The sequence below is a fragment of the Barbus barbus genome, assembly GCF_936440315.1.
Source record: "Barbus barbus genome assembly, chromosome: 11".
NCBI lineage: Eukaryota > Metazoa > Chordata > Actinopteri > Cypriniformes > Cyprinidae > Barbus > Barbus barbus.
This window is the reverse complement of record NC_136739.1, coordinates 23,517,838-23,543,428: the sequence shown is the minus strand read 5'-3', so window position 1 is coordinate 23,543,428 and position 25,591 is coordinate 23,517,838. Positions and strand designations below refer to the sequence as shown.

At 38.9% G+C, this 25,591-nt stretch overlaps 1 protein-coding gene across 1 annotated transcript in view; it reads right to left on the bottom strand.

Moving 5' to 3' along the window:
* LOC306876901 (low-density lipoprotein receptor-related protein 1B-like) overlaps positions 1-25,591 on the bottom strand; it is a gene marked incomplete at its 5' end in the record, with an annotated part of 297,950 nt that overhangs the window by 172,852 nt on the left and 99,507 nt on the right. Inside the window, 2 exons of the mRNA XM_079428350.1 lie at positions 659-787; positions 5,329-5,448. Coding sequence (XP_079284476.1) covers positions 659-787; positions 5,329-5,448 — 249 coding nt within the window. The remainder of the gene's footprint in view (positions 1-658; positions 788-5,328; positions 5,449-25,591) is intronic.

Below are 25,591 nucleotides of genomic sequence, written 5' to 3'. Positions count from 1 at the left end.
TATATTATACTGTATATAAGAAAATTATATCATATGCATATTATATATAATAAATTAGTAATAAATTAATATTAGATTAAACAAAAAATTATAAACTGTCCAAAATGACAACATATAACAAATGCTATCACTTTTCCCTGACATATTTTATATATTGAAATTAAGCTTTTGAATTTGAATTTTGTGGAAGAAATAAATACAATTATAATCACAGAAAGGATTGACATTTAAAAGTGTTGTTGAACCAGGTGTCTGAAATCAACAGAAAATTTCTGACTCAAAATCGTATAAGTTTGTGAAATCTTTCGTGACGACTGCCCTCTGTGACAACTAGCCCCAATCTCTCCTATTTGCATGGCAACCATAGAGCAGAACTAAGTTGTTTCAGATATAAATAATTTCAGATACATGCAACATCTAATAAGCATTGAATATTTCTCAAGCATACAGAACATGTTTTTCAAGGTCAAAAAATTACCAGCGCCAAAGGCGGCTTAAGGCAGTGCTGTAGCCGCTGTAAATTAATTTAATTCATATCACACAGAATAATCCACCTTGTTTCAACTCGGTGCACTCTTGTAAAAGAACAATATCAGGACGTGACAACATTTCAGGCGGCTTATGCAGATCCCCGGTCATTAATTTATCATGCTCTTACCGTGTTTGGTTATGCAGGAGCGTCTGTTCGGCTGCAGGTTGTACCCATCTGTACAGCTGCAGCGATATGACCCATAGGTGTTCATGCAGGTCTGGCTGCATGTCCCGTACATGCCGCATTCATCATGATCTGTACACAGAGGAAGAGTCATTTATGACAAATTAGGTGTGCTCAAACATGACCCAAATACATAAAATCCACTTAATGTGGCCTCTCGGTGGCTTTTCCCCATGCCACCTCGTATCTTCGGGCAAGTCCTGCCTTGCACCAGTCTCTAGAGCTTTGCCTGTTTAAGCTGTACTAAAGTGTAATGTTCCACTGGTGATTTACTGATTTGTCTTAGAATGTCCGGAGGAACCTTCTACGATTAGGGTACAAAATAGAGCCTAAAAGGTTTTTTCTTCCTCCAACAACTTAACCTTCAAAAAAAAAAAAAAAAAAAAAAAAAAAAAACTATTTCAAACAAAACTATAAGAAAATAAGTATGCATACACTATATCAAATATTTATTAAAACATATCTAATATAATTCTAATACATTGTTTAACAGTTTGGAGCAGTATCAGGGTTGAAACACCTTAAAATAATTAAGCAAGCAAGTAAGTGAGTAAATAAAATTGTATGCCATATCCAAATGTAAGGCCACATTGAAAACTCAAGAATAATATTAAATTAGACTAAATAACAATACTTCAATGAATTGTACTTTTTTTTTTTTACTTTATTGCATATCTTACAACAAAAAAAGCAAACAAACAAACAGAACTGTTACAGAAGCAGACTCCACACACGGGATACAAAAACAGGTAAGGTTTATTTTAAGGCAGCTGAGCAGAGACAGAAGAATGTACTGTTGAAGGCAGATGCAAGGATGGAGTATGATGCGATGGAATTTCTCACAGAACCGTGGTGTATTCCGACAGGAGCTCGAGGACAGATGGGAACCACACACCTCAATGCTTCGGGGGAAGCTTCCAGGAAGGACAGACTGGGGTCCAGGACACGGATGGAGACAACACTCGGAGGAGACACAAGAGGTAAGTTCACAGGTATGTATATCACAGGTAAATCACAGAGATAACACTTCGAAGTCCACTACGTATGAACGAGACCGGACATTTGGCTGTTGTGAGGTGTGTGGTTATATGGGGTGTCTTGATGAGGTGCAGATGACGTGCAGGTGTGCTGATTAGTATTCCGGTGAGGGTGCTCGTTGTGATTGGCTGGATGGGGAGCCTGGCCGATCTGTGACATTACCCCCCTCTCCACGGCCCGCTCCAGAGGGCTGAACGCCCCGACGTCGTGGTGGCCTACCCCTTCCTCTGGGATCTGGACAGTCAGGATGGGTCGCATGGAATTCCTCCAGTAGCGTTGGGTCCAGGATGTCATCTCTGGGGATCCATGATCTCTCCTCTGGGCCGTAGTCCTCCCAATCTACGAGGTATTCCAAGCGGCCACCACGGCGCTGGGAATCCAAGATCTCCTTAACCTTATACAACGCTCCGTCTTCCAGGATTAACGGGAGAAACAGGTGGGTGGTAAGGTTTCAGGAGGGATACTTGAAAGGTAGGGTTAATACGGTAGTGTGGGGGCAACTGCAACTGAAATGTGACTGGGTTGACTAGCTTACTGATGGTGAAGGGGCCAACATATCTGGGACTTAGCTTTCTGCAGGGCAGGCGCAGCTTGATGTCCCTGGTTGACAGCCAGACCTTCTGTCCTGGTTGGTCTGCTGACATCTTGCGCCTGCATACTGCTCGCTGGAGCTGATGGTGAGCATCGTCCCAGACCCTCTCGCTCTCCCGGAACCAGTAATCCACTGCAGAAGCACTTCAGAAGGTTCTCCAGACCAGGGGAATAGTGGTGGCTGCAGCGAAAAGACACTTCGGAGATGTTCTAATGCAGCTGGGACGAGAGGAAGGGGATAACGGAATTTGACTGTGATCTGGTTAAGAGCCCGGTAGTCTATGCAAGGCCGCAAGCCTCCGTCCTTCTTGGCCACAAAGGAAAAGCTCGAAGCAGCAGGGGATGTGGACGGACAGATGTATCCTTGCTTTAAAGCCTCATCGATATACTCCTCCATGACCTTCTGCTCTGGAAGCGAGAGTGGGTAAATTTTACCCTTGGGCACTGGCTCACCTGGCAACCGATCGATCGCACAGTCCCATGGCCGATGAGGAGGTAGATTGGAGGCTTTCTTCAGGCTAAATACGTCACTGAAGAGGGCATAGCAGGTTGGAATTTCAACAGATTGTTTCTCGACTGGACTTTCTACGGTGGTGGAATTCACGGGGATCTTGGAACAGACTTGGTTGAGTGGTTTGGGAAGCAGTTAGGGAAACAGTGGATGCCCCACTTCATGACCTCCCCAGTGCGCCAATAGATGTGGGGCTCATGTTGTACAAACCAGGGGCGTCCGAGGACGATGTCAGTGTGCGCTCCCTCCAGAACCAACAGGGTGATGTCTTCATGTAATTGACCCATCTTGATATGAACCGGCCCAGCACTGAATCGGACGGTGGTTCGCCCAATGGGCTTTTCCGGTTATCGCATGGACTTGGTAAACGGTTTGGTTGGTGACTGTCGGGAGCTTGAGTTGGCGGCAGAGGTTATCGGAGATGAAGTTACCGGCGGAACCGGAGTCAAGAAGGGCTTGCACTGGAAGGGATACATCGGAGGCAGTAAGCAATACTTCAGCTGTGAATGGCTTCATTCTGAGAGATAGTTTGAATGGCACTCACCAAGAGCTGCGGTGGGCGAACGGGGCAGGTTGCGCGAATATGCCCACCTTTTCCACAGTACAAGCAAAGCCCTTCTTGCAGTCGCTTCTGCCGCTCGTGGTGGGTAAGGCGAGTACGATCCATTTGCATTGGTTCAGGGTTGGGTTCTGGAGAGAGACTGACCCCTGGTTGGGCCAAGGGAGGAGTACAACGGGCTGACGATGGTTGATCGGTGAAGCAGGACTGCATACGGGTGGAAACATGAATGGCTTGCTGAATGAATTTCTCTATCTCACAGGAATCATCCACATTTGCCAGCTGCAACCTGCAATCTGGGATCTAGACCTTGACGGAAGGCAGTTAGAAGGGCTCTCTCATGCCATCCACTAGTGGCTGCCAGGGTCCGAAACTGCAGAGCATAACTATGGATGGAATCGGTACCCTGGCGGAGATGATAGAGTTTATCGCTAATGGATGGATCTCCTTCGACTCTCCCAAATACTTCTCGAATGTGGGTAGTGAAACTCTGATAGGACTGGGTTACTGGACTCGACTGAAAGAAGAGTGTTTCAGCCCACTGTAAGGCCTTGCCAGAGAGAAGTGACACAATAAAGACGATCTTAGAACTTTCAGATGGATACAGATGCGGTTGCATACTCAGATTCAGTGAGCATTGTAATAGGAACCCGTTGCACTCCTCCGCCACACCTGAGAAGGGCGCTGGTCTGGCCATGGGACTGTACATCATAGGCAGAGAAGAAGTCGTGGTTCCGGTGACAGGGGTGCTTGGTGATGCTGGCAGAGATCCTGGGGCAAGAACTCGGAGGTGGTCCACAAGCTCCTGAAACGGATCCGGGCTGCTCATCGTGACCGTCGGTGTTGGTCCGGTCTTCTGTTACAGAAGCAGACTCCACACACGGTATACAAAAACAGGTAAGGTTTATTTTAAGGCAGATGAGCAGAGACAGAAGAATGTACTGTTGAAGGCAGATGCAAGGATGGAGTATGATGCGATTTCTCACAGAACCGTGGTGTATTCCGACAGGACCTCGAGGACAGATGGGAACACCTCAATGCTTCGGGGGAGGCTTCCAGGAAGGACAGACTGGGGTCCAGGACACGGATGGAGACAACACTCGGAGGAGACACAAGAGGTAAGTTCACAGGTAGGTATATCACAGGTAAATCACAGAGATAACACTTCGTAGTCCACTACGTACGAACGAGACCGGACATTTGGCTGTTGTGAGGTGTGTGGTTATATGGGGTGTCTTGATGAGGTGCAGATGACGTGCAGGTGTGCTGATTAGTATTCCGGTGAGGGTGCTCATTGTGATTGGCTGGATGGGGAGCCTGGCCGATCTGTGACAAGAACTAACTAAATAAATCAAGTATTTTTTAAAAACATTAAAAAATAAAATAAAATAAAAATCACAATTTCATCAGTTTTATGTATTTTCATGATTTGATGATAGATATTGTTTTATGTTAGCTATGATAAGTAGTTCATCTACCATATCTAATGTACTCACAACAACAACAAAAATATAGGGTTTGTGCTGTTAATGCTTAAAAAGGCAAGAGACCTCATTGTGCACTGTATTCCCTGACTGGAACAGATTCATCACTGTAAAGAGACAAATCTATCCCCTGTTTCCAACTTCCTGTTTGAGCCTGATTTGTGCTACTGAGACAATTAGTCATAACATGGCAATGGATCAGCTATATTTCACCATCATGTACAACAACCAGCCTCGATATCATACTCAGAGGGTCTCATTTAGGCCAAACCAGGCCGAGAAGTCACTTTGACCTCTCTGGAGTCAATGCCATGTGTCAAATAAAGCAGGACAGAGGTGTGAAAAGACACCTTGGGGACTGACAGCCACCCCTCTCCCCCAAAGCCAATCATTCGTCTGAGATGCCTGGTGTGACCCTGAGAGCACCTACCTCTGCAGCTACGCCCATCCTCTCCCACCTCAAATCCATCCGCACAGAAGCAGAATGTGCCGTTTCTGGTCATGATGCATCCGTAGCGGCAATGCAGCTCGTGACAGGCTGACAGGAGTTCTGTGGGAGGAGAGAGAGTGCGTGAAAGAGTTTGAGAGGGAGGGAAAAACATGTAAATTGCTTTTTGATTTCACTCCCTCTAAAAGCCCTTCCTTGCCATCAGCGCAAGGATGTGCCACCGAGTACTGACAGTTGTGAGCCAGAGGCGGGGATCAATAGCACTCCGTGAGGGTGGAGTCAGAGAGGTGCTCCACACAGGGAAAAAGAGATGAAATTAGAACCTTTCTAACCTAACCTTTCTGCTGAAAATTCTGAGGAAAGAAAAAGGTTTTGTTTGGAGACCTGCAAAAGCTTTTAACAATTCTTCCTGGTCTTCGGTCCTCAAAATTCAATCAGCCTGCCACAAAAGAGTTGTGCACAACTGCTATTAGGTTTTTCATTAATAGTTTCCACAGTGAACCTTTGCTGAACACCATATTTAGCAAGCGTAAAAATGGAAGTGGCTGCTTGTGTCCTGATTGTTTGGCATCCTGTATGAAACATTCTGATTGGTATCCATTGCCTTTTTCTTATAACTGAATATGGATCTCCCATTGCTATTGGCACAAGCACTATTGATGAACAAAAATACAGTTATGGTTGCATAACATACCACATGCAGAAAGGTTCATGATCCCGACGAACTACATCTCTTAGGGGAAGAAAAAAATAGTCTGAAGGCTATTTTATTGTCTAGTTGCAATAAGTACAGAAAATGAATGCAAAACACGGTCTCTAAATAATGACACAAAGACCCAAACACTGATATTGATTTCTTGTTTTCTCCTTAAATGTAATGATATTTTTGCATTTGGTATTTTAGGGTGAATTTGAAAAGTTTGGGAAATCTTTACAAGTAGGAAATAACATAAATAAATAAATAGTTTGTTGAAATTAAGTAGCCTTCACTAGAAGCTAGGAGGAAGACATTTGGACATATTAATCTCAGGACAGTCTCATGGTCCTCAAATATTCCTACACCTCACTGACCTCTGCGTGAAGCTACACTGATCTCAAAAAAGCCTCCCGAGTAAGCTAGAAGACAGAACAGAACAATACTCTTATACGCTATTAAGTTTTATTATGTATTCTGTAAAAACAAACAAAAAAAATAAATGCATAATTTGGAATAGTTTATCCATGATTTACTGCGTTGGCTCTACTGTGCAAAATTAGTAGACCAATGAGACCCAGTGAACATTCCAGCAAGCTTCAGTAAAAAAAAAAGCCAAGTTCATATTTTTGAATATTTCCATTTTTCTATCACTAAACAAGAGAACTGTGAAAATCAGAAAATAAATCTGAAGTTTTAACCCATAATTAGTGAAACATTGTATTATTTAATTGCTTTAAACATTCAATTGCATTCATGCAATTAGTGCATCTCTGAAAGCCAAGCGGCAGATGTCTTCATAAAGATAAAAATACAGAACTGTAACGAAAACAGATCTACAACTGAATATACAGTCATATTTCAAAACTGTAAGCTATAAAAACCGAAACATCACAAAACATAATTTTTATCATTTTGATTGAAAATAGAGACCCAAATTCATTAATTAAGTGTACATTAAACTTTATTTATCTGATCTGAGCTCTAAAATATATCCCGCAAGGCAAACAGCAAAAATGCATTGTATTTTGTGTGTGGAATATCTGACAAAATGAACATAACATGACAATTTTCTACTAAGACGACCCTAAAATTCACTTTCGAGTTGTTTTTTGTCTGCCTTGCGTGCTGTGCCGCCTGTCATTCTCTCTGGAAGGTCTCAGTGGAATACTAGTGCAACAACCTAAAATTATTTTCATACAGTGCAAGCAACAAAGGCCACATCAGCACGTCTCTGAATCCCTCTGTCTGCCTGTCACATATTAAATCATCTGGCAGTTCCTGAGAAAGGCAACAGACCCAACCGGCTATTGTTCACTGCACTCTTCAGACGTTTGTGGGTGTGGATTCAGCTACATAATTACAATTACTACAAAGACAACTGATTTAACAGCTTCACAAAACCACATGTGAATAAGACACTAATTCGATCTGAAATGATGAGCTCTCACAAAGAGGAGCTTTCCTTGAGCTATTTCAAGACATGCAACTGCTAAACATTCATTACTGTCAAAGGAATGTGTGTAAATCTGTTCTTTGATTTCTTACATCTCGTATCTGATTACCATCATTATTAGAGCATTAATTCATAGAATCACGCCATATATCTGGTTATATATTATTCATTGCATCAAACCAAATCCATTTCTGTACATTTTCTTTTTCTGCCCAGCATGTGCAACCTAATACTGATTTTATACATATAATCTGCATACATTAAGATACTACTACTATTATTACTATTACTACTAGTAACAAAATATGTATAAAATTAACATACATTGACACAATTGACTCTTGAGTTCATTACAAAACAAAATAAAAAATAAAAGGTATTATTAATCAGTAAAAATACGACTACTACTAATAATAATACTAATACAATATTTATAAAATACAATTCTTCATTTTAAAAAATAAAATAAAATAAAATAGCCATAGTGCTTTCCCGTTATGTGAGCAATATAAATCTGGCACTCTGAACAAACTGCAGATGGTCTGTGTGAATGCCATCTAAAGCTGAGACTCGTAGCTGGCATGCTAAAGCAGGTATGAAGGATTTATGGATTCATATGTTCCATGACATGTCTTAGCAGCAACACCAGTGCCATGCTTAGATGGAACTACTTTTGCTACAGACAGTGGCACCTGCGTAGAGGCGGATAAAGTACACAACTCCAATACTTGAGTGAAAGTACAGATACTTGCTAATCAAATATTACTCCATTACAAGTAAAAGTTGTAAAGACATATTTTTACTTAAGTACAAGAACAGAAGTACTTGCTTTTAAAAGTACTTAAGTACCAAAAGTAAATTTCCTTTTTTATGTCTATTATTGTTGTATGTACCTTAATACTTGCAATACCTCTGAACCAACTTAAAATACATTACACCCACTGAATACACTGACTAGCTTGTATTATCTTTGGAATAAAGAGCTTTTAGAATGTTAAAAACCTATGTGGGAAAAAAAACAAAACAAAACAAAAATTAATTATTTAGCACCCCTACCCACCCCCACAAAAGCAGTGTAGCATTTGGACCGATCAGACACACAATTTTGCATTTGATTTAACAAATCAAATAGTTATTAGATTAACAAATAGTCACAGAGACCCAACCCAATACACATACTAGGTGCAAGTCTGTCTGTCAATGAATTCAGGCCCCCGGTTCCATGGGAACCGATCTGACAACACTTGTTTTATTGCACAAAGGAATGCGGGCAGAGCAACACTCACTTCATGTCCCCTTAGGAAAAAGAGACATTATGCCATAAAAATGGACTCTTCTCTAATTAATTCATAGAAAAGCCTTTCTTTGAATGAACACACATATATTTAGGTCATTGTGTATATTATTACTGTTCTTGTATATGTTCTTGTGTATTGTATCCTGTTTTATGCATGATTATGATAGAACACTAGTTAATATTAACTCACTTATACTATGTTTGGTCTCTATCAGTTCGTCTTCGGATGATCTAATTTAGAATGTATATGTCGATACCTATGCAACATATAAGTGTTCTAAGAATCTTTAATAGTTTGTATATCAACTTCCAATCCGATTCATATGCAAATTGTCATGCATGGAGACAGTGTCGTAAACTTTCCCTCCAAAAGCTCAAGTCACCATAGGCTCTTTGACTCCCCAGAGGTGTGACCTCTATAGCAGATAAAGCTCTCACGTAAGTGACGCCCCTGCAGTCTGTGCCTCTGTTAGATTCTGAGAAGATGAGGATGTGAGCTAGAACTCTTCTGAACAGTCTAAGTTTTGTGCCAGGCCTTGCAGCCTTGACTTTCCATTCAGCAAAGGATCCTCGGACCTCAGCAGATCTCTTTCTTCGCTCTTTTCCACTTTCTACCTGGAAAGAACATTTCTACCTCAGAACATCTTTGGAATTCATCACTCTTCAACCCGGAAGAATGTGATTGGGAATCCAAAGCTTTGAAACCATTAAGACTTTCATCTGAGACTGCATTCCGGACACTCATCACGACCAAATGCATTGCAAGTATTGTACATTTAATTAAACAAAACAGAGGTTATTAGTACAAGTTATAGACCCCGTTATAAACGGCGCTTTGATGGTTTTACTCAGGTGGTTAAATTACTTTTTCCATAACTGCATTCTCTGGTTTTCCTGATAGTTTCATCCATCAACTCTCATTAGCCCTTTCCCCATGTATGAGTGATTGTATGCATGTTTGTTTGTTAGACTAGTTTGCGTTAGTGTTTAGTTAATAAAAGTTGTGTGCACAAATTACATGAGTTTCTGATTCTACCTTGCAAATTAAATGTCTCTTTACGATTTTGACCCTCGCTACATGCTCTAATGCATTAATAGGAAAGTATTTCCTGTGGCCAAGGAAATATCCTTTCTTAGGGTTGATACGAACTTGCACTGAATGTTCACTGGACGGACATATCAGTTGATGGCAATTTAATTCTGCTACAGTTATTAATGTCAGCCAATATAAATAATTGTAATTAATCATAATTAAATATAATTATTTATATACAATTCCCTTTTGAGCTTATAAACGGGAAGTCGTGGCCTAATGGTTAGAGAGTCAGACTCGTAATCCAAAGGTTGCGGGTTCGCGTCTCGGGCCGGCAGGGATTGTAGGTGGGGGGAGTGAATGTCCAGCGCTCTCTCCACCCTCAATACCACGACTGAGGTGCCCTTGAGCAAGGCACCGAACCCCCAACTGCTCCCCGGGCGCCGCAGCATAAATGGCTGCCCACTGCTCCGGGTGTGTGTTCACGGTGTGTGTGTGTTCACTGCTGTGTGTGTACACATTGGATGGGTTAAATGCAGAGCACGAATTCCGAGTATGGGTCACCATACTTGGCAGTATGTCACTTCACTTCACAAATTGTTACAGCAGGATGGTAGTGATCTCACACAGCTTTGACAGTGTGTGCACACATATGTGTAACCATTCATCCCCATTTGAACAGAGTGGACAGTGAAATTGCTGTAAACACAGAGTGATAAGTAAGAAAAAAAATAAAACCTGCTTTAAAACCCAGCAACACAACTGTACCTGTATAACTTTACAACAGCAACACTGTCAAATAAATATTTACATTTACATTTATGCATTTAGCAGGCACTTTTATCCAAAGCGAATTACATTGCATTCAAGTTACAGTTTTTACATTTTATCAGCTCTATATATATATATATATATATATATATATATATATAAGGAAAATACTCACTGAGATTAAAATCTCTTTTCCAGGAGTGTCCTGGCCAAGATAGGCAGCCGAGTTTGCATATACAAATAAACAACATAGTTACGGCAAACATTACAAACCAACATATAACCAGTTAAAAACAATTACACACTATTAAGTTGCTCTATAGATTACATAATAAGGACTTAAAATAATTATAAGACACCACGTTTTGTAACTTCATCTCCTTTTGGAGAAGGTTCCTTCCAATCTGAGGCGGCAACATATTTAAAAGAGGTTTTACCAAGCTCAGTTCTGACAAAGGGCATATAGAGATTATAATTTGCTTGAGAACGTAATGAATGATTTCCAAACAAAGTCCTTTGTATAAAACAACAGATATAATTTGACAAATGACCCAAAATTGCCTTATACTGTAAATCAACAAGTGCCACTGCATTTTTCTCCGAATTCTCAAAGAAGGCCATACACCTCTTTCATATAATTCACAGTGATGGGTTAAAAATTTACAATCAGTTATAAATCTCAGAGCACCGTGGTACAATGCATCCAAGGAAGAAAGAAGATAAACCACATCCCCATAATCGAGAATCGGTAGAAATGTAGCAGACACTCATTTTTTCCTCACCTTAAATGGGAAACATGAATTATTTCTGAAGTAAAAGCCTAACTTCTTCTTTATTTTTTTTACTCAGGTACTTAATATGTGAACCAAAACGTAATTTGTTATCAATGATAATACCCAGATATTTGTACTCTGACACTGAGGTAACTTGGCTCCCCTGAGAAGACTGAAGGACAGTAGAATTCTCTAAAGAAGTTCTAGAATTTGAAAATAGTATACATTTAGTTTTTTCAACATTTAAAACCAACTTCAAAGCACGAAACCTGTTTTGGATAATATCATTTTGGATAATATCACAGACTGTAATGCAGTCACTGATTGTTGCTTAGAGGGAGCTGAACAGTATACAATAGTATCATCTGCTTAGAAATAGAACCTTGCTTTATCAATATTAAAATCAAGGCAATTTATATATATATATATATATATATATATATATATATATATATATATATATATATATATATATACTGAATAATAATGGTCCCAACACAGATCCTTGTGGAACTCACTTGACAACCTCCAAAAGATCTAACTGAACACCTTCCACCTGGACACATTGGGTTCTACCCTTTAAGTAAGCAGTGAACCATAAAATAACATGTTCTGATAGTCCTACCCATCTAAACCTATCTAATAATATGTTGTGATCCACAGTATCGAAGGCTTTTGATAAGTCAATAAAAAGACATGCACAATGTTGTTTATTATCTAAGGACTCCACAATATAATTTGAAACTTTTAAGGTGGCTGTAGTAGTACTGTGTCCTTTACGAAAACCAGACTGATTACTAGACAAGATGTTATGATCATTTAAATACTGTGTCAACTGTTTACTAACTACATTTTCCAAAAGTTTTGAAAGAATACAGAGCTTCGATATAGGTCTGTATTTATCCATTGAAGAAAGATCACCACCTTTTGACAGAGGAACAACAAATGCTGATTTCCAAATCTTAGGAATTGTATTAGTTATTAATGAGAGATTAAAAAGATATGTCAACGGAGGAGAAATAAAATCAGCCGCTAGTTTTAAAAACAGAGGGGCAGTATGATCAGGACCTGGCGATTTATTCCCATTTAATTATTTTAAAGCAGAACAAACATCAGAGAGAGTAATTTCTTGGAAAAGCCCCAATCACCTCTGATATTAAGAGAAAATGCCAATGAATATTGGCTAGTGGATTTTGTATACCTGTGTAATAATTTTAGAGCTATTATTTTAATTTTATCTTTTGGAAATCGAGTATGGATTTGATATTTGTATGATTAATTGATATTAATCAAAACATCCAACTTATACCTTATTAACGATACCTCATTAATGACTTGTCCAGCAAGCATTAAAACCAGTATTTCTTAACAATTCAGTTTATTCCGTGGCCACAGTAATAGAGAATTGATTAGGTAATTTTGAGCATAGGAAACGCAAATCTTTGGCAAATAGTTTCAGACTTGAAAATCACATAGCACCAGACAAAAGATTTCTTTATAAGTCAAAGTTTATTTGCTACTCTACAAAACTACTAAGCTAAGTAACACAAAACAGAATACGTACACACACAAACACACATACACGCTGCAGGCAATGAATTGTTTTTATTTGAAGAGAGTTTAAGGTTCTAATGCTCGTTTTCAAGAATGCTGTAACTTCAACCCGAGGGAGTCAAAAGCAAGGAACTTTACTATCTTTACTCTTAAAGATGAATGGAACCAGTTTCCAGCAGAATTATGGAGAATTATTTGATTACTTGCTCTGAGTTGTTTCGTTCCTTTCCTGGTTGAGGGAATCCCGGGTGCGGATTGGCTGCTGAAGTCGTCGTTGCGTGATGTCAATGGGGATGCCCTCTTGGAATTGGTTGGTTTCTCTGTGACGTGATGACGCTCTTAGGAAGTCTGTTTAGAGCAGTGTTAATTTTGGCAGGCATTTTTGATTTAGTCTTAGTCTTTATCTTGAGACGAAAATGCTTAATAGTCTTAGTCACATTTTAGTCATTTGAGTCTTTCATAGTTTTAGTCTAGTTTTAGTCGACGAAAAGTCATTGCATTTTTGTCAACTTTTAGCCATTACTTCTAGTCAAACTGCAGTTACCAACATTTATTTTGGTAGCTATTTTATATGTAGTATTAAAAAAAAATAGTCATTAATTCTTCTCTCTTTAGACCAAATCAATTAAGCTTAGTTATGAGAAATTTGAATCAAGGACTGAATTTGGAAAAACTGGAATAAATTTTCATTTTTAGAGATATAAATTAAACTCATTTTTCAGATACAGTAGGCTTACTTAACAAGTATACATTTATTTAACATCTTTTGTTGGTTAACATTTATGACAGATAATAAGGAATGCTGTCCATTTAAGACTGAAGGTATGTATGTAATAGCCTACTGACATACATTCAGTTTTCACCCACCTGTTTAAGCTCACTTAAACCATAACGGACTGTATTTCCGTGAGATACTCTACATGAGAGACATTTGGACTGCTGTGTGTATTTGAGCACTGAGAACTGATCGCGCGCTGTATGAGAACTGAAGAAGTGGAGTGTGCATGAGTGAGAGCACTTCTATCAGCGCGTTTCCACCTATCACACCTTCACTAACTTTAAGTTAACCGACAATGAATTGTGACTCCTGGGAAAAACGGGACGTCTAGTCACCCTATCACTAACCCTTCGGGTGCTGAGGCCATTGTTTCAGATCGCTAGTTCGCGTTTTGGTAGCCTATCCGTCCACTGCGGCTGCCATGCAAATGCCCCTTTTCCAATGACAGAGACGCACATTTTAGTCCCGTCTCGTCTTGTTAATGAAGACGCGCATACATTTTGTCATAGTTTTTATCATCAGATATTAGTTTTAGCTCGTCACCGTCTCATCTTAGTCACAGAAAAAAGGTTCGTTGACGAATATTTTTCGTCGTCGTCTTCGTCGACGAAATTAACACTGGTTTAGAGTTCTTTCGGCTTCAGGTGTTAAAGTTTATTTGGTCAGAACTTTGAAGGCATGTGCGGATCCTTGCCAGATGGTATATGGCTGAGAGCACTTAACAACGTGATCAGATGAGGAGCCGAAGTTTCAAGCAGGTCAGCGCGTGAGCAAGCAGCAACAAGCAAAGCTTCTGTGACCATTTAAACGGCCTGATTTTGGGTCCACTCACGGGAGTCTCGGTTACGTACGTAACCCTCGTTCCCTGATGGAGGGAACGGAGACATTATGTCCCCATGCCACAACTTGAACCATCACTGGTTCCCAGGGACATGTTCTCGGCTCCTCAGCGGAAAACTTGATGAGTGGATGCACTTGTCGCCTAATTATACCCGTATGCATGGGAAGTGGCTCAGGTATGCAAAATCCACTAGCCCATATTCATTGGCGTTTTCTCTTAATATCAGAGGGGATTGGGGCTCCCAAGAGAATCCCCTTATGTCATCACGACATAACGTCTCCGTTCCCTCCATCAGGGAATGAGGGTTGCGTACGTAACCGAGACGTTCAGCTTCAAGAAATTCTAAATCAGAAATCACATCATTACTTATTTCAAATAAAGATCCTGATGCAAGAAAGTGACTGTTAAAACTATTAAGCATTTGCTTTTTATCTGTAATTTTAGTAGAGTCTGTCAATATACAAGGGGGAAGCTCTGTAAATGTTTTGGTACCGGTTAGGAATTTAATATTCTTCCACAACTTCCTAGGATTTGTCAGATTTACTTTAGTTGTATCAAGAAAGTAATTGCATTTAGACTTTCTAATCGCTACTGTACACTTGTTACAAAGCTGCCTAAAATGTAGCCAGTCATAATTTAAATGTGTTTGTCTGGCCTTAGCCCATGCTACATCACACTCTTGGATAAGGTCATATAGGGCATTTGAAAACCAAGGATTGTCCCGGTGTTTAATTATATGTTTTCTCAAAGGTGCATGCTTATTAATCAATAATTGATATAAAACTATTATAAAAATAGTCCCAAGCACAATCCACATCTGGAATTAAAGTAACTGTATCCCAATCGATCTGAGCGAGATCATATAAGAAAGCTTGCTCATTAAAATATTTCATAAAACGCCTAGTTATGATTCTCAAGTTCTGCTTGGGTATCTCTGGCTACTGCCACAACACAGAAATCAGTGACATTGTTTGCGAATACAGAAACTGAAGAATATTTATACAGAACGTTTGTAAAGAAAAGATCTTTTAATGTAGATTTTTTTCTGGGAATTTCAAATTAGGCCTAGTGGGTGTATCTACCAATTGAAAAAGATTACGACTATCACAAAGCAATTTAAAATAATCAGATATTGAATGAGTTCAATTCAAATTAAAATCACCCATTACGATCAGTTCCTTGTAATTCAAAGAGGCCAATGAATCCATTATAGAATGTAAAACAGCTAGAAGCTGAAGGAGGTCTATAACAACCAGCTAAAGTGAGCTGAAGGGTCTTAGACACAGAAAGAGTTAAAGCTAATAGTTCATACTGTTTAGCTATTGACAGTGAAAGTATTAATGATGCCTCAAGATGTTCTTAGACATAAGTTGCTGTTTTTAAAGCATTTGCTGCATGGATTAAAAAATAGGTTAATAAATAATTCACATATCATACAAAATTGCGTTGCAGAAAATCCTTTGAATTGTAAGGTATTCAGAGCAGAGCAACATAAAAATCTGAAAAAATATAATCAGCTTTTCTTTATTTTTATATTTTAGACGGTGATGACTTGCCATCCCCTCATTGGACGTGCCTTTAGAGAGAAATGCATCTTTACGGATTACATAATGAAAGAGTTTTTGTTTTCGATTTGAATTATTTCATTTTAAAGTAGTAATTTAAAGCTTTCTATAGATAGATTTATCATATTTGTGACTCAGTTCGTTCATCATTGTGAAGCGCTCCTGTTCAAGACGAAACGGCAAGCGCATCCTCTGTTTTCCTATTTATTTTATAAAACTACAACGTTTTGTTGATATTGTGAATGCAAACAAATAAAAGTAGACCCTTTACAGTTCCGAATTATGTAGTACTCTTACCTTTATGAGCAAAAATTATGGCGTATTTTAAGTTGTTCCCACTATCAAGAAAACAAATCCACTCTGGCACCTCCATGCCCTGCAAAGTGCACTTCAGCTTCCACTTCACACAAACGATTAGATATGCGCCTAGCGCACATTTATATAGTTCAAACATTTAAACTAACATTGTGATATGTTTGAACTTTTTATATCTATAGATTTTATTTTAGGCAAGTTGTGATGATTTCAGAAGGCTAAATTGATCAAACATAGGCTATGATCAGCTGATCAGCTCACTGTTTGCCGCTGGCCGCTTGGTCGTTACTTAAAAAAAAACAAAAAAAAAACGTACATTTAACGAACAAAAAGTGCTCCAAATGTTTTTATAAAACGCAAAAAAACAACAACAAAAAAACAATAAAAACTATTTTTTTTAAAACAACAACAACTCTTTGCGTACCCTCGGAAGAAATCCTGCAGGCGTATCCTACAGATATTACAAATACAGGAACATAATGGTAGTATAAAAACATAAAAGGATAAATATAATTTTTATATAGAAAACATTACAAGTAACATTCCAACAACCCAAACTGAGGACCGTTTCTCAGCATCAAGAGAAATGATTAGCAACACCATTCACAGCAAATGCTAGCACGTAACAAGTTAACAATTCTTAGAATGCAAAGCATAGATTGCAAAAGTGCTGTAAACTTTTAAAAAAAATTTTTTTTTTTTTATAAAATGTTCCTGTACCTGACAGATATCACTGAAATGTGAGAGTCCTCAGCTCTGTAAACAACAAAATTGTCAGGACAGAGGCAGATGCATTTTTAGCCAATCAGAAATGCTCTCTGTCTGTAATTTTGGACATTCAGGTTACTGACATGGGGTTGGCGGACTGATTGGAGGTTGGGGTTTTGTAGAAAGAGCATTTGGTTGAACTAAAATCACCTATAGCACATTAGGAACTGTTGTGTTTTGATATTGAGAAAAAAGGAACACTAGTTTAAGCTCTGATCTTGCTATTCTTACGCCATAAATCTGAACAGCTGCATTCATGAACTTTTTATTAGATGCAACCTGCTTTGCGGAGACAAAAGGCCAAGCAAAGGAATGAGATGTAGGCTGACAGATACCCAGAAGTAATCCTTATATCTGCTTTCAAACATCGGCACGCTCTCATGACCCAACACGTAGCCAGACAGATGGATATTCACAACAATGTCTTCTACAGATGCTTAAAATGCTTTACTAGGAAAAGTTACAGAAAAGTTTACAGAAGTCAAATCAGAGAATGATAAACTTTAAAACAGAATCATGTGACACAAGTACAACACATCTTCAAAGGGACAGTCCACCCAAAAATCTATTTTTGAAAGGTTTGTGAGAATATTTTCTTAAAAACATCTTTCTTTTTTTCTTAAGAAGAACAATAAAGGCTTTGGTATTATCTGATTGTAGGCCAGTTTTTTGGTATTAATTTAATGAAATCACCTGAAAGTTTGTCTGTTTCACTGCCTGAATACCGTAATAATCATCATAAGAATGCATACTATTTTTGTTATGACTGGCTTGCTGTGAGTTCAGCACTTGTTGTTGTGTTTTTTTAATGCAGCATTTATTATAAATAGTTATTTTTAAAGAGACATCTTAAGGTAGAGCAGTCTGTTGCATTCATTTGCATTCTGCAAATGTTGCATTCTGTTTCATTTATTCTTTGTCTGTCTTGTGCTTTAGATTGAATGTGTCCTGTATCACAGTTTGTGTTGCTAGAGAGAATGTGTTCTGCTTATGGGTGTGCTCATATGCCCTGGATGCTGCTGAAAATTATTTCTTAAATTAAAAATGAGGTCCCTATTGGAGTTTTTTTTTGTACATTTGTTTGCATATCCCTAGTAATGTGTATTTTATGTAGCTAGTGTAAGCTATCAGAGCGAATCAGACAATTTAAGATTCGATCAGAACATGGTTGGAACCACCCAAAGAGCCAAATTCCACAAAGAGGCCCAGGATAACCAGACAACGTCATAAATCTGTCCATGATACCCTGGCGCCACCAACTAGCAGCTTTGAGCATTCTCACAGCATTAAAACAAAAGAACACTTATTTATAATTCCAACTCAGGAATGAGTTTGTCAGATTTGGCGCAAGTAACCAATATTAATGGTCAAAGAGATGCACAGCATGACCATCACATGTAAATCCATGATAGAAATCATGAGCTAAAGACTTCCTCAGATTGACTTCCTCCAACTAGCAGACAAAGACCAGACTGAGATTCCTTTTAAACCATTTTGACCTTTGGTCTTCGCAGAACATGTCGTCACATTCACAGAATGGCACATAAACTGTCTTTACGAGTATATATGCACCTAATTGATGCTACAATGACTTATGAGCAACTAATCATTTATATGCATAACTCCATATTATGTAACCCACACATTTGACACCACATCCTAATCTCTCATTGTGTATGTCTTTTGAATAACTATTGAATAGTTTGTAGGTTTATATTCATGTTGGGTATGTATGAGTGCATGAGGGAATGTATCAATACTTTGTAAAATGTATTTTATTCTTGTTATAGAAATCATGTCCAACACTATATTCCGCAAGAGCGGGAAAATTCTGGCCATGTGACTGATAAGATAACATGTTGATTTATGTATTGGGAGGAGAAACATAGCAAAACCCAGAGCTAAGACAATGTCTAATTGGTCAAGACACCATTTGGGATGTGTCCAACAGCCCGGTTTAAAAACTCAGGACACCATCAAATTAGGCTTTTAGCTTTATGCTTTTAGCCGCCTCTTTTTGCTCTTAGCCATGCTTTTTGCCATCACTTTTGCGTTCTTCGAGAGCTGTTCCAGCATGCTTCAGCTTGCACGCCCGCTGCTACTTAACCACAATGAGAAGAAAACCCATCTAGTCTCGTTACATCCTTTTATTCTTTTACTTTGGTTTATTTTCTTTCCGTTGAGAATTTCGCTTTTTGAGTTAAGTTTTGCCACAAAGCCGTGTCTCTGAGTCCAACTCCGACTGTGCTGGCATCAAAACTTCGACCAGCCCAAAACTCCGCATCTTCAGCCAATGCCCAACCATTAGCTTCCCAAGATGTCACTTCGGGCAACTGGACTTTTAACCAATCAAACCAACAAACTTTGGAAACCCCTTTCTGTAACAATGACAACAAGGGAACACCCTAAACAAGCAACGCAAGTACCTCCATATCCTAGCTGAACTGGTGCATTTAATATAAATTTTAACCTCACTGAGGAACTCAGTGACTTGTTCAGGTCTATGCAATTGCACATATTTCTATAAACTTGGGATTTCACATTTTCGTTCTCTTAAACTCATTCTTTCCTCACTTTCTCTCTTCCTGCAACTTGGGTGAATGTGTGAGTGCATGTGTTTTTGTTAGATTAGTTTATTTGTCTTAGATTTATCCAAATAAAGTCTTATTTATATTGAAAAGTATCTTGTGTTTTGTGCTTACAAGTTAATGTCTTAAACTGCCAATCTTGTTACTGTGTCAATTAATGTATTTTCACTATATTTTTGATTTTAATATCCACTGCAGAGTTGATGTTGTTCGGCTAATTCAACGAATCGCTGGCCGACTCAGTGATCAGCCGTAAAATAGTGATTCTGTCCAAATTCCCAATCAAATAAAGAAATAATTCCATTTGAGCTAAATTGGCCTGTTTCCCTTACACTAGTTTTATATTGCATGCTTAAATACAGTAAATAAACTAAAACTTTCAGTAAACATCTTAACTTTAGGTATTTAAGTCAAGTTATCCTAACTTTAAGAAGTTATTTATGATCTAATTCAGTAACGGTGCCTACACACAAATGTATATACTGTACCTACAAATGTTTTCAGGGGCAAAACATGATGCACCAATTACATTAATACTAAAATTAATTCAAAATATTTAAAAAATACATGCAAATATGCATATTTGCAGCTGACTAAAAAGAGGCCTGTAATCATGGTCTGTTTTTAAAGGTGTTTATTGAGTTCGAGCTGGTTTTGAGAACAGCAGCATTGCTCAAAGATTTTTCAATGCACCTCTCAGGTGAAAATTTGTCTTTTTAGAAAGTGTAATATGCTTGCTGAGAATTAAGAAAGTCCATAATGGAGAGTTTTATGGAAAGCCCTTATATGCCGCTAGTTTGGGTGCTTTTTATGCAAATGACTAACCACTGGAACGCAGTTGCTTAGTTAAAATTTCCAAATTCATTATAATTGAAATTAAGTTAAGGACAATTCATGTGTGTATGCACTTTAGGAATTTGGCAGAAACTAAGTTCTCTTCCGCTTATAAATACAAATAATACACAGAATTATTAGGGAATGAGACACATTCTTTCCAAGAATTATTCAAAAGTTTTGTTTTTAATGCAAAATACTCTTAACTTATTCTCAAGTTAGAAAAATTAGATGAAAATAGCAGTTTTACTTTAAGAATTTTAATTTAAAATGTTTCATGAATTTGTGGCCAGAAGCAGTAAACCTTTTTTTTTTTTCTTCATGGCAAAGCACTTATGTTTCTTGTGACAGAGAGTCTGCCTCCCCTCCGATCACTGTCGCCCCGGCCCACGTGAAGCCTCACCACAGGAGGGGCGTGATAACGGAATGCTGCTGGCAGCGCGTGACGAGCCTCACTTGACGCTTATTGTGCCCTGTCACCGCTGCAATAAATCCAGCATCACATCTCTCCTGTGCTGAACCAGCCTCCCCTTGTGCATCACAAACCGTCCTCGAGGTCAAGGTACACTGCCACATGAGGGGCCACCAGTAAGCAGTTGACTGCCTGGCCCAGCCCCTTTTAAGGGACCCTTTCTTTAAAATTCCTACAGAAAAATGTCAAGGACAGATACTAACTTTAGAAGCCTTGAAAATAATAGCAAGAGATCAGTGGGAGTCCTGGCTCACTTGCTGCCCTAGGTAACAACATCCTGTGACTTTCAAAAATACAACAAATAATACAATACTTTGCCAAAGCAGCAAGTTCGTCAATATAGCCATATCAATTCAGACCCCGAGAATATTGAACAAGAGGATCGCGCAGAACCTTTGCACGGATGGATATTGCAAGACATATAAAAGTGGTAACGTTACTGTAGTTTTTTTGGCTATATCACGTTTTAGATAGGATGTCAACAACAGTTTGAAAATAACTGTATTTAGTAAAGTAAAAAGTAAAGTCGTGACGTATTGTCAAGTATGGTGACCCATACTCGAAATTGGTGCTCTGCGTTTAACCCATCCAAGTGCACACACACAGCAGTGAGTAGTGAACAAATCCACACACACACACACACAGTGAACACACACCCGGAGCAGTGGGCAGCCATGCTGCAGCGCCCGGGGAGCAATTGGGGGTTCGGTGCCTTGCTCAAGGGCACCTCAGTCGTGGTATTGAGGGTGGAGAGAGCGCTGGACATTCCCTCCCCCCACCTACAATTCCTGCCGGCCGGGGGCTCGAACTCGCAACCTTTCGATTACGAGTCCGACTCTCTAACCATTAGGCCACGACTTCCCCCATTACTATGTACAGATAAGTGCAACGGTAATATGTATTATGTTTATTGTTCTTTAATTCTAACATTATAACATGAATTGCAGTGAAACTGTTATACAGTCAATTATTTATACCATAGTCCCACAGACTTACGCTATTTGTGGCGGCATATACAGTATATGCAAATTAATTATCTGCCAGCAGAAGGTGCTGTTGGAGTGGGAGAGATCAAGGTTTCCCCGGTAATGCTGTACACAAAGCAGCACTCCTCTCACAAATGCTTGCTTTATCAGACATTACATGCAAGATGAAATGAAAATGACATCCATAAGAGCCGTTCGTTGTAGTTCTTGAAAAGGGATTTTTTTAAAATCGAAATATCTCACTTTGGAGTGGACTTTGAGATTTGTAACTTTGTAGATCTTTTTATGCCCAAACATACACACTACACACTGACTAAAATTCAAAAAGTGAAAAAGCATAATAGGACCCCTTTAAAGGGAAATTTCTGTCTTTATTGATTGCTTCTGTCTGTTCCTGTCTGTCGTGCTGCTGAGAGGTTTGCGATTGTAGCTCCATGTAGCTTGAATTTCTGTTGAATCTCTATCGTACTTTCATCTCTGTTGTTTAAAGTGATAATATATAACTTAATTCCCACCATATTTCTGGTATTATCTATCAAACTAATCTAACTAATTTGATTGTTCGCTTTTTAAAACCGTGCATGCAGCACGTTAGCATTCATTAGCCGGTTAGCTTGCCACTCGAGGTTCCATTCCCGTTTCTATTCGCGCCTATTATTATTTTATTTTTTCTCGCTCCGTTTCATTTCTCTCTCGCTCCATTTTTCACGAGTTCATCAAACAACAGTGGTAAGTGAATCATTCTTCAATCACAGTGAGTAATGGCTTCTTCTTGTATCGTCACTTGCACCGCTTGCCATATGTACAGTTTATCTGTCACTGTCAGCAGCGAGGGATTCACATGAGATAAATGCAGGGAAATAGTTAGGCTGACAGAGAAGATTTCAGAATTAGAGACACGCATCCAAACTTTAGTTGAGGACAGTAAGAATGTGAGGGCTGTAGATACTGCTTTGGATGCGACTAAGTCAGGGAGTACTGTACATTGTTCGGCTCCAGTATTAGAGCCCGTGCAACAGGGCAACTGGGTGACAGTGAGGCGGCATAGTCGTCACCGCTCTTCCGTTCCGATCAAAACATCAAACAGGTTCTCCCCACTCTGTGACGTACCCACTGAGAAACCTGATGAAAGTGCTCTAGTTATTGGCGATTCTATTGTACGGAACGTGAAAATAGAGACACCAGCCACCATAGTCCAATGTTTACCGGGAGCCAGAGCGCCTGACATCTTGGTTAATTTAAAAGTGCTGGCTAATGCTAAACGTAAATTCAGTTAGATTGTTATTCACGTCGGCGCTAATGATGTTCAGCTTCGCTAGTCGGAGATCACTAAAAATAATGTTAAAGAGGTGTGTGAACTTGCAAGTACGATGTCAGACACTGTAATATGCTCTGGTCCACTCCCTGCTTACCACGGTGATGAGATTCATAGCAAACTGTCGTCACTCAATGGCTGGATGTCTAAGTGGTGCCCGCAGAATAACATAGGTTTCATAGACTATTAGAAGAATTTTTGGGACAGACCTGACCTGTTGAAAATAGATTGTCTTCATCCCTCCTGGGGTGGTGCCGCTCTTCTCTCTAGAAATATGGCACATAGTCTTAGAGTTTGTACTTGACTAACTGGGGATCAGGTCAGGAAGCAGACAGACCGGCTAAACCGACCGTCTGCTAGCCGCCTCACGTCACAGAAGTCAGTTACTTCTCAGCACATAGAGACTCTTTCACCTAGATATCTATAGCGACTGTGTCTGTTCCCCGAACTAGAAAATACAGAAAACATCCAAACCAAAGTAAGAGTAACAATTTAATTGATGCTCAACAAATAAAAAACAGATATAATACAGATAAACAAATGATAAAGCTTGGCTTATTGAATATTAGATCCCTTTCTACAAAAGCACTTTTTGTAAATGATATGATCGCTGACCATAAACTAGGTGTGCTTTGTTTGACAGAAACCTGGCTAAAACCAGATGAATACATTACTTTGAACAAGTCTACCCCCCAAGATTACTGTTGCAAACACGAGCCGCGTACAAAAGGTAAAGGGGGAGGTGTTGCTACAATTTATAGCAATTTTTTCAGTATTTCTCAGCGGTTGGGTTTCAAGTATAATTCGTTCAAAGTAATGATGCTTCATATAACCTTATCCAAAGAAACAAGTGTTAATGATAAATCCCCTGTGATGTTTGTACTGGCTATTGTATACAGGCCATCAGGGCACCATACAGACTTTATTAAATAATTTGCTGATTTTCTATCTGAGTTAGTGCTGGCTGCAGATAAAATCCTAATTGCTGGTGATTTTAATATCCATATTGATAAAGATTCATTGGGATCAGCATTTATAGACATTCTAAACTCTATTGGTGTTAAACAACACGTGTCAGGACCTATTCATTATCGAAATCATACTCTAGATTTAATACTGTCACATGGAATTGATGTCAGTGGTGTTGAAATTTTGCAGCAGAGCGATGATATCTCAGATCATTGTCTAGTTTCGTGTTTATTCCATATAGCTAAAGCTGTAAAGCCAACTCCTTGTTACAAATATGGTAGAACCATCACTTCTACCACAAAGGACTGCATTATAAATAATATTCCTGACTTATCTCAGTTCCTCAGCATATCCAATAGTTCAGAACAACTTGACGATGTAACAGAAACTATGGACTCTCTCTTTTCTAGCACTTTAGATACGGTTGCTCCTTTACGCTTAAGGAAGATTAAGGAAAAGAGTCCAACACCGTGGTATAATGAGCACACTCGGGCCCTAAAGAGAGCAGCCCGGAAAATGGAGCGCAGCTGGAGAAAAACAAAATTAGAGGTATTTTGTATTGCTTGGTGGGAAAATACACTCACCTACAGGAAAGCCTTAAAAACTGCTAGATCTGCTTACTTTACGTCTCTTTTAGAAGAAAACAAACACAACCCCAAATATTTATTCAACAGTGGCTAAATTAACAAAATATAACATCAGCAGGTGCAGACATTACCCAGCAGCACAGTAGTAATGACTTTATGAACTACTTTACTTCCAAGATTGAAACTATTAGAGATAAAATTGTAACCATGCAGCCGTCAGCTACAGTATCGCATCAGATAGTATGCTATAGATCCCCTGAGAGACAATTCCACCCATTCTCTTCTATTGTAAATTAAGAATTGTATAAACTTGTTAAATCATCTAAATGAACAACCTGTATGTTAGACCCTGTTCCATCTAAGATCCTAAAAGAGGTGCTTCCAGAAGTAATAGATCCTCTTCTGAATATTATTAGCTCATTATTGTCATTAGGATATGTCACAAAAACCTTCAAACTGGCTGTTATTAAGCCTCTCATTAAAAAAATCACAACTTGACCCCAAATAATTAATTAATTACAGACCGATCTCGAATTTCCCTTTTCTGTAAAATATATTACAAAAGGTAGTATCATCACAACTATGTTCCTTCTTAGAGAAAAATTATATATGCAAGGATTTCCAGTCATAGTACTTAGACTGCTCTCAT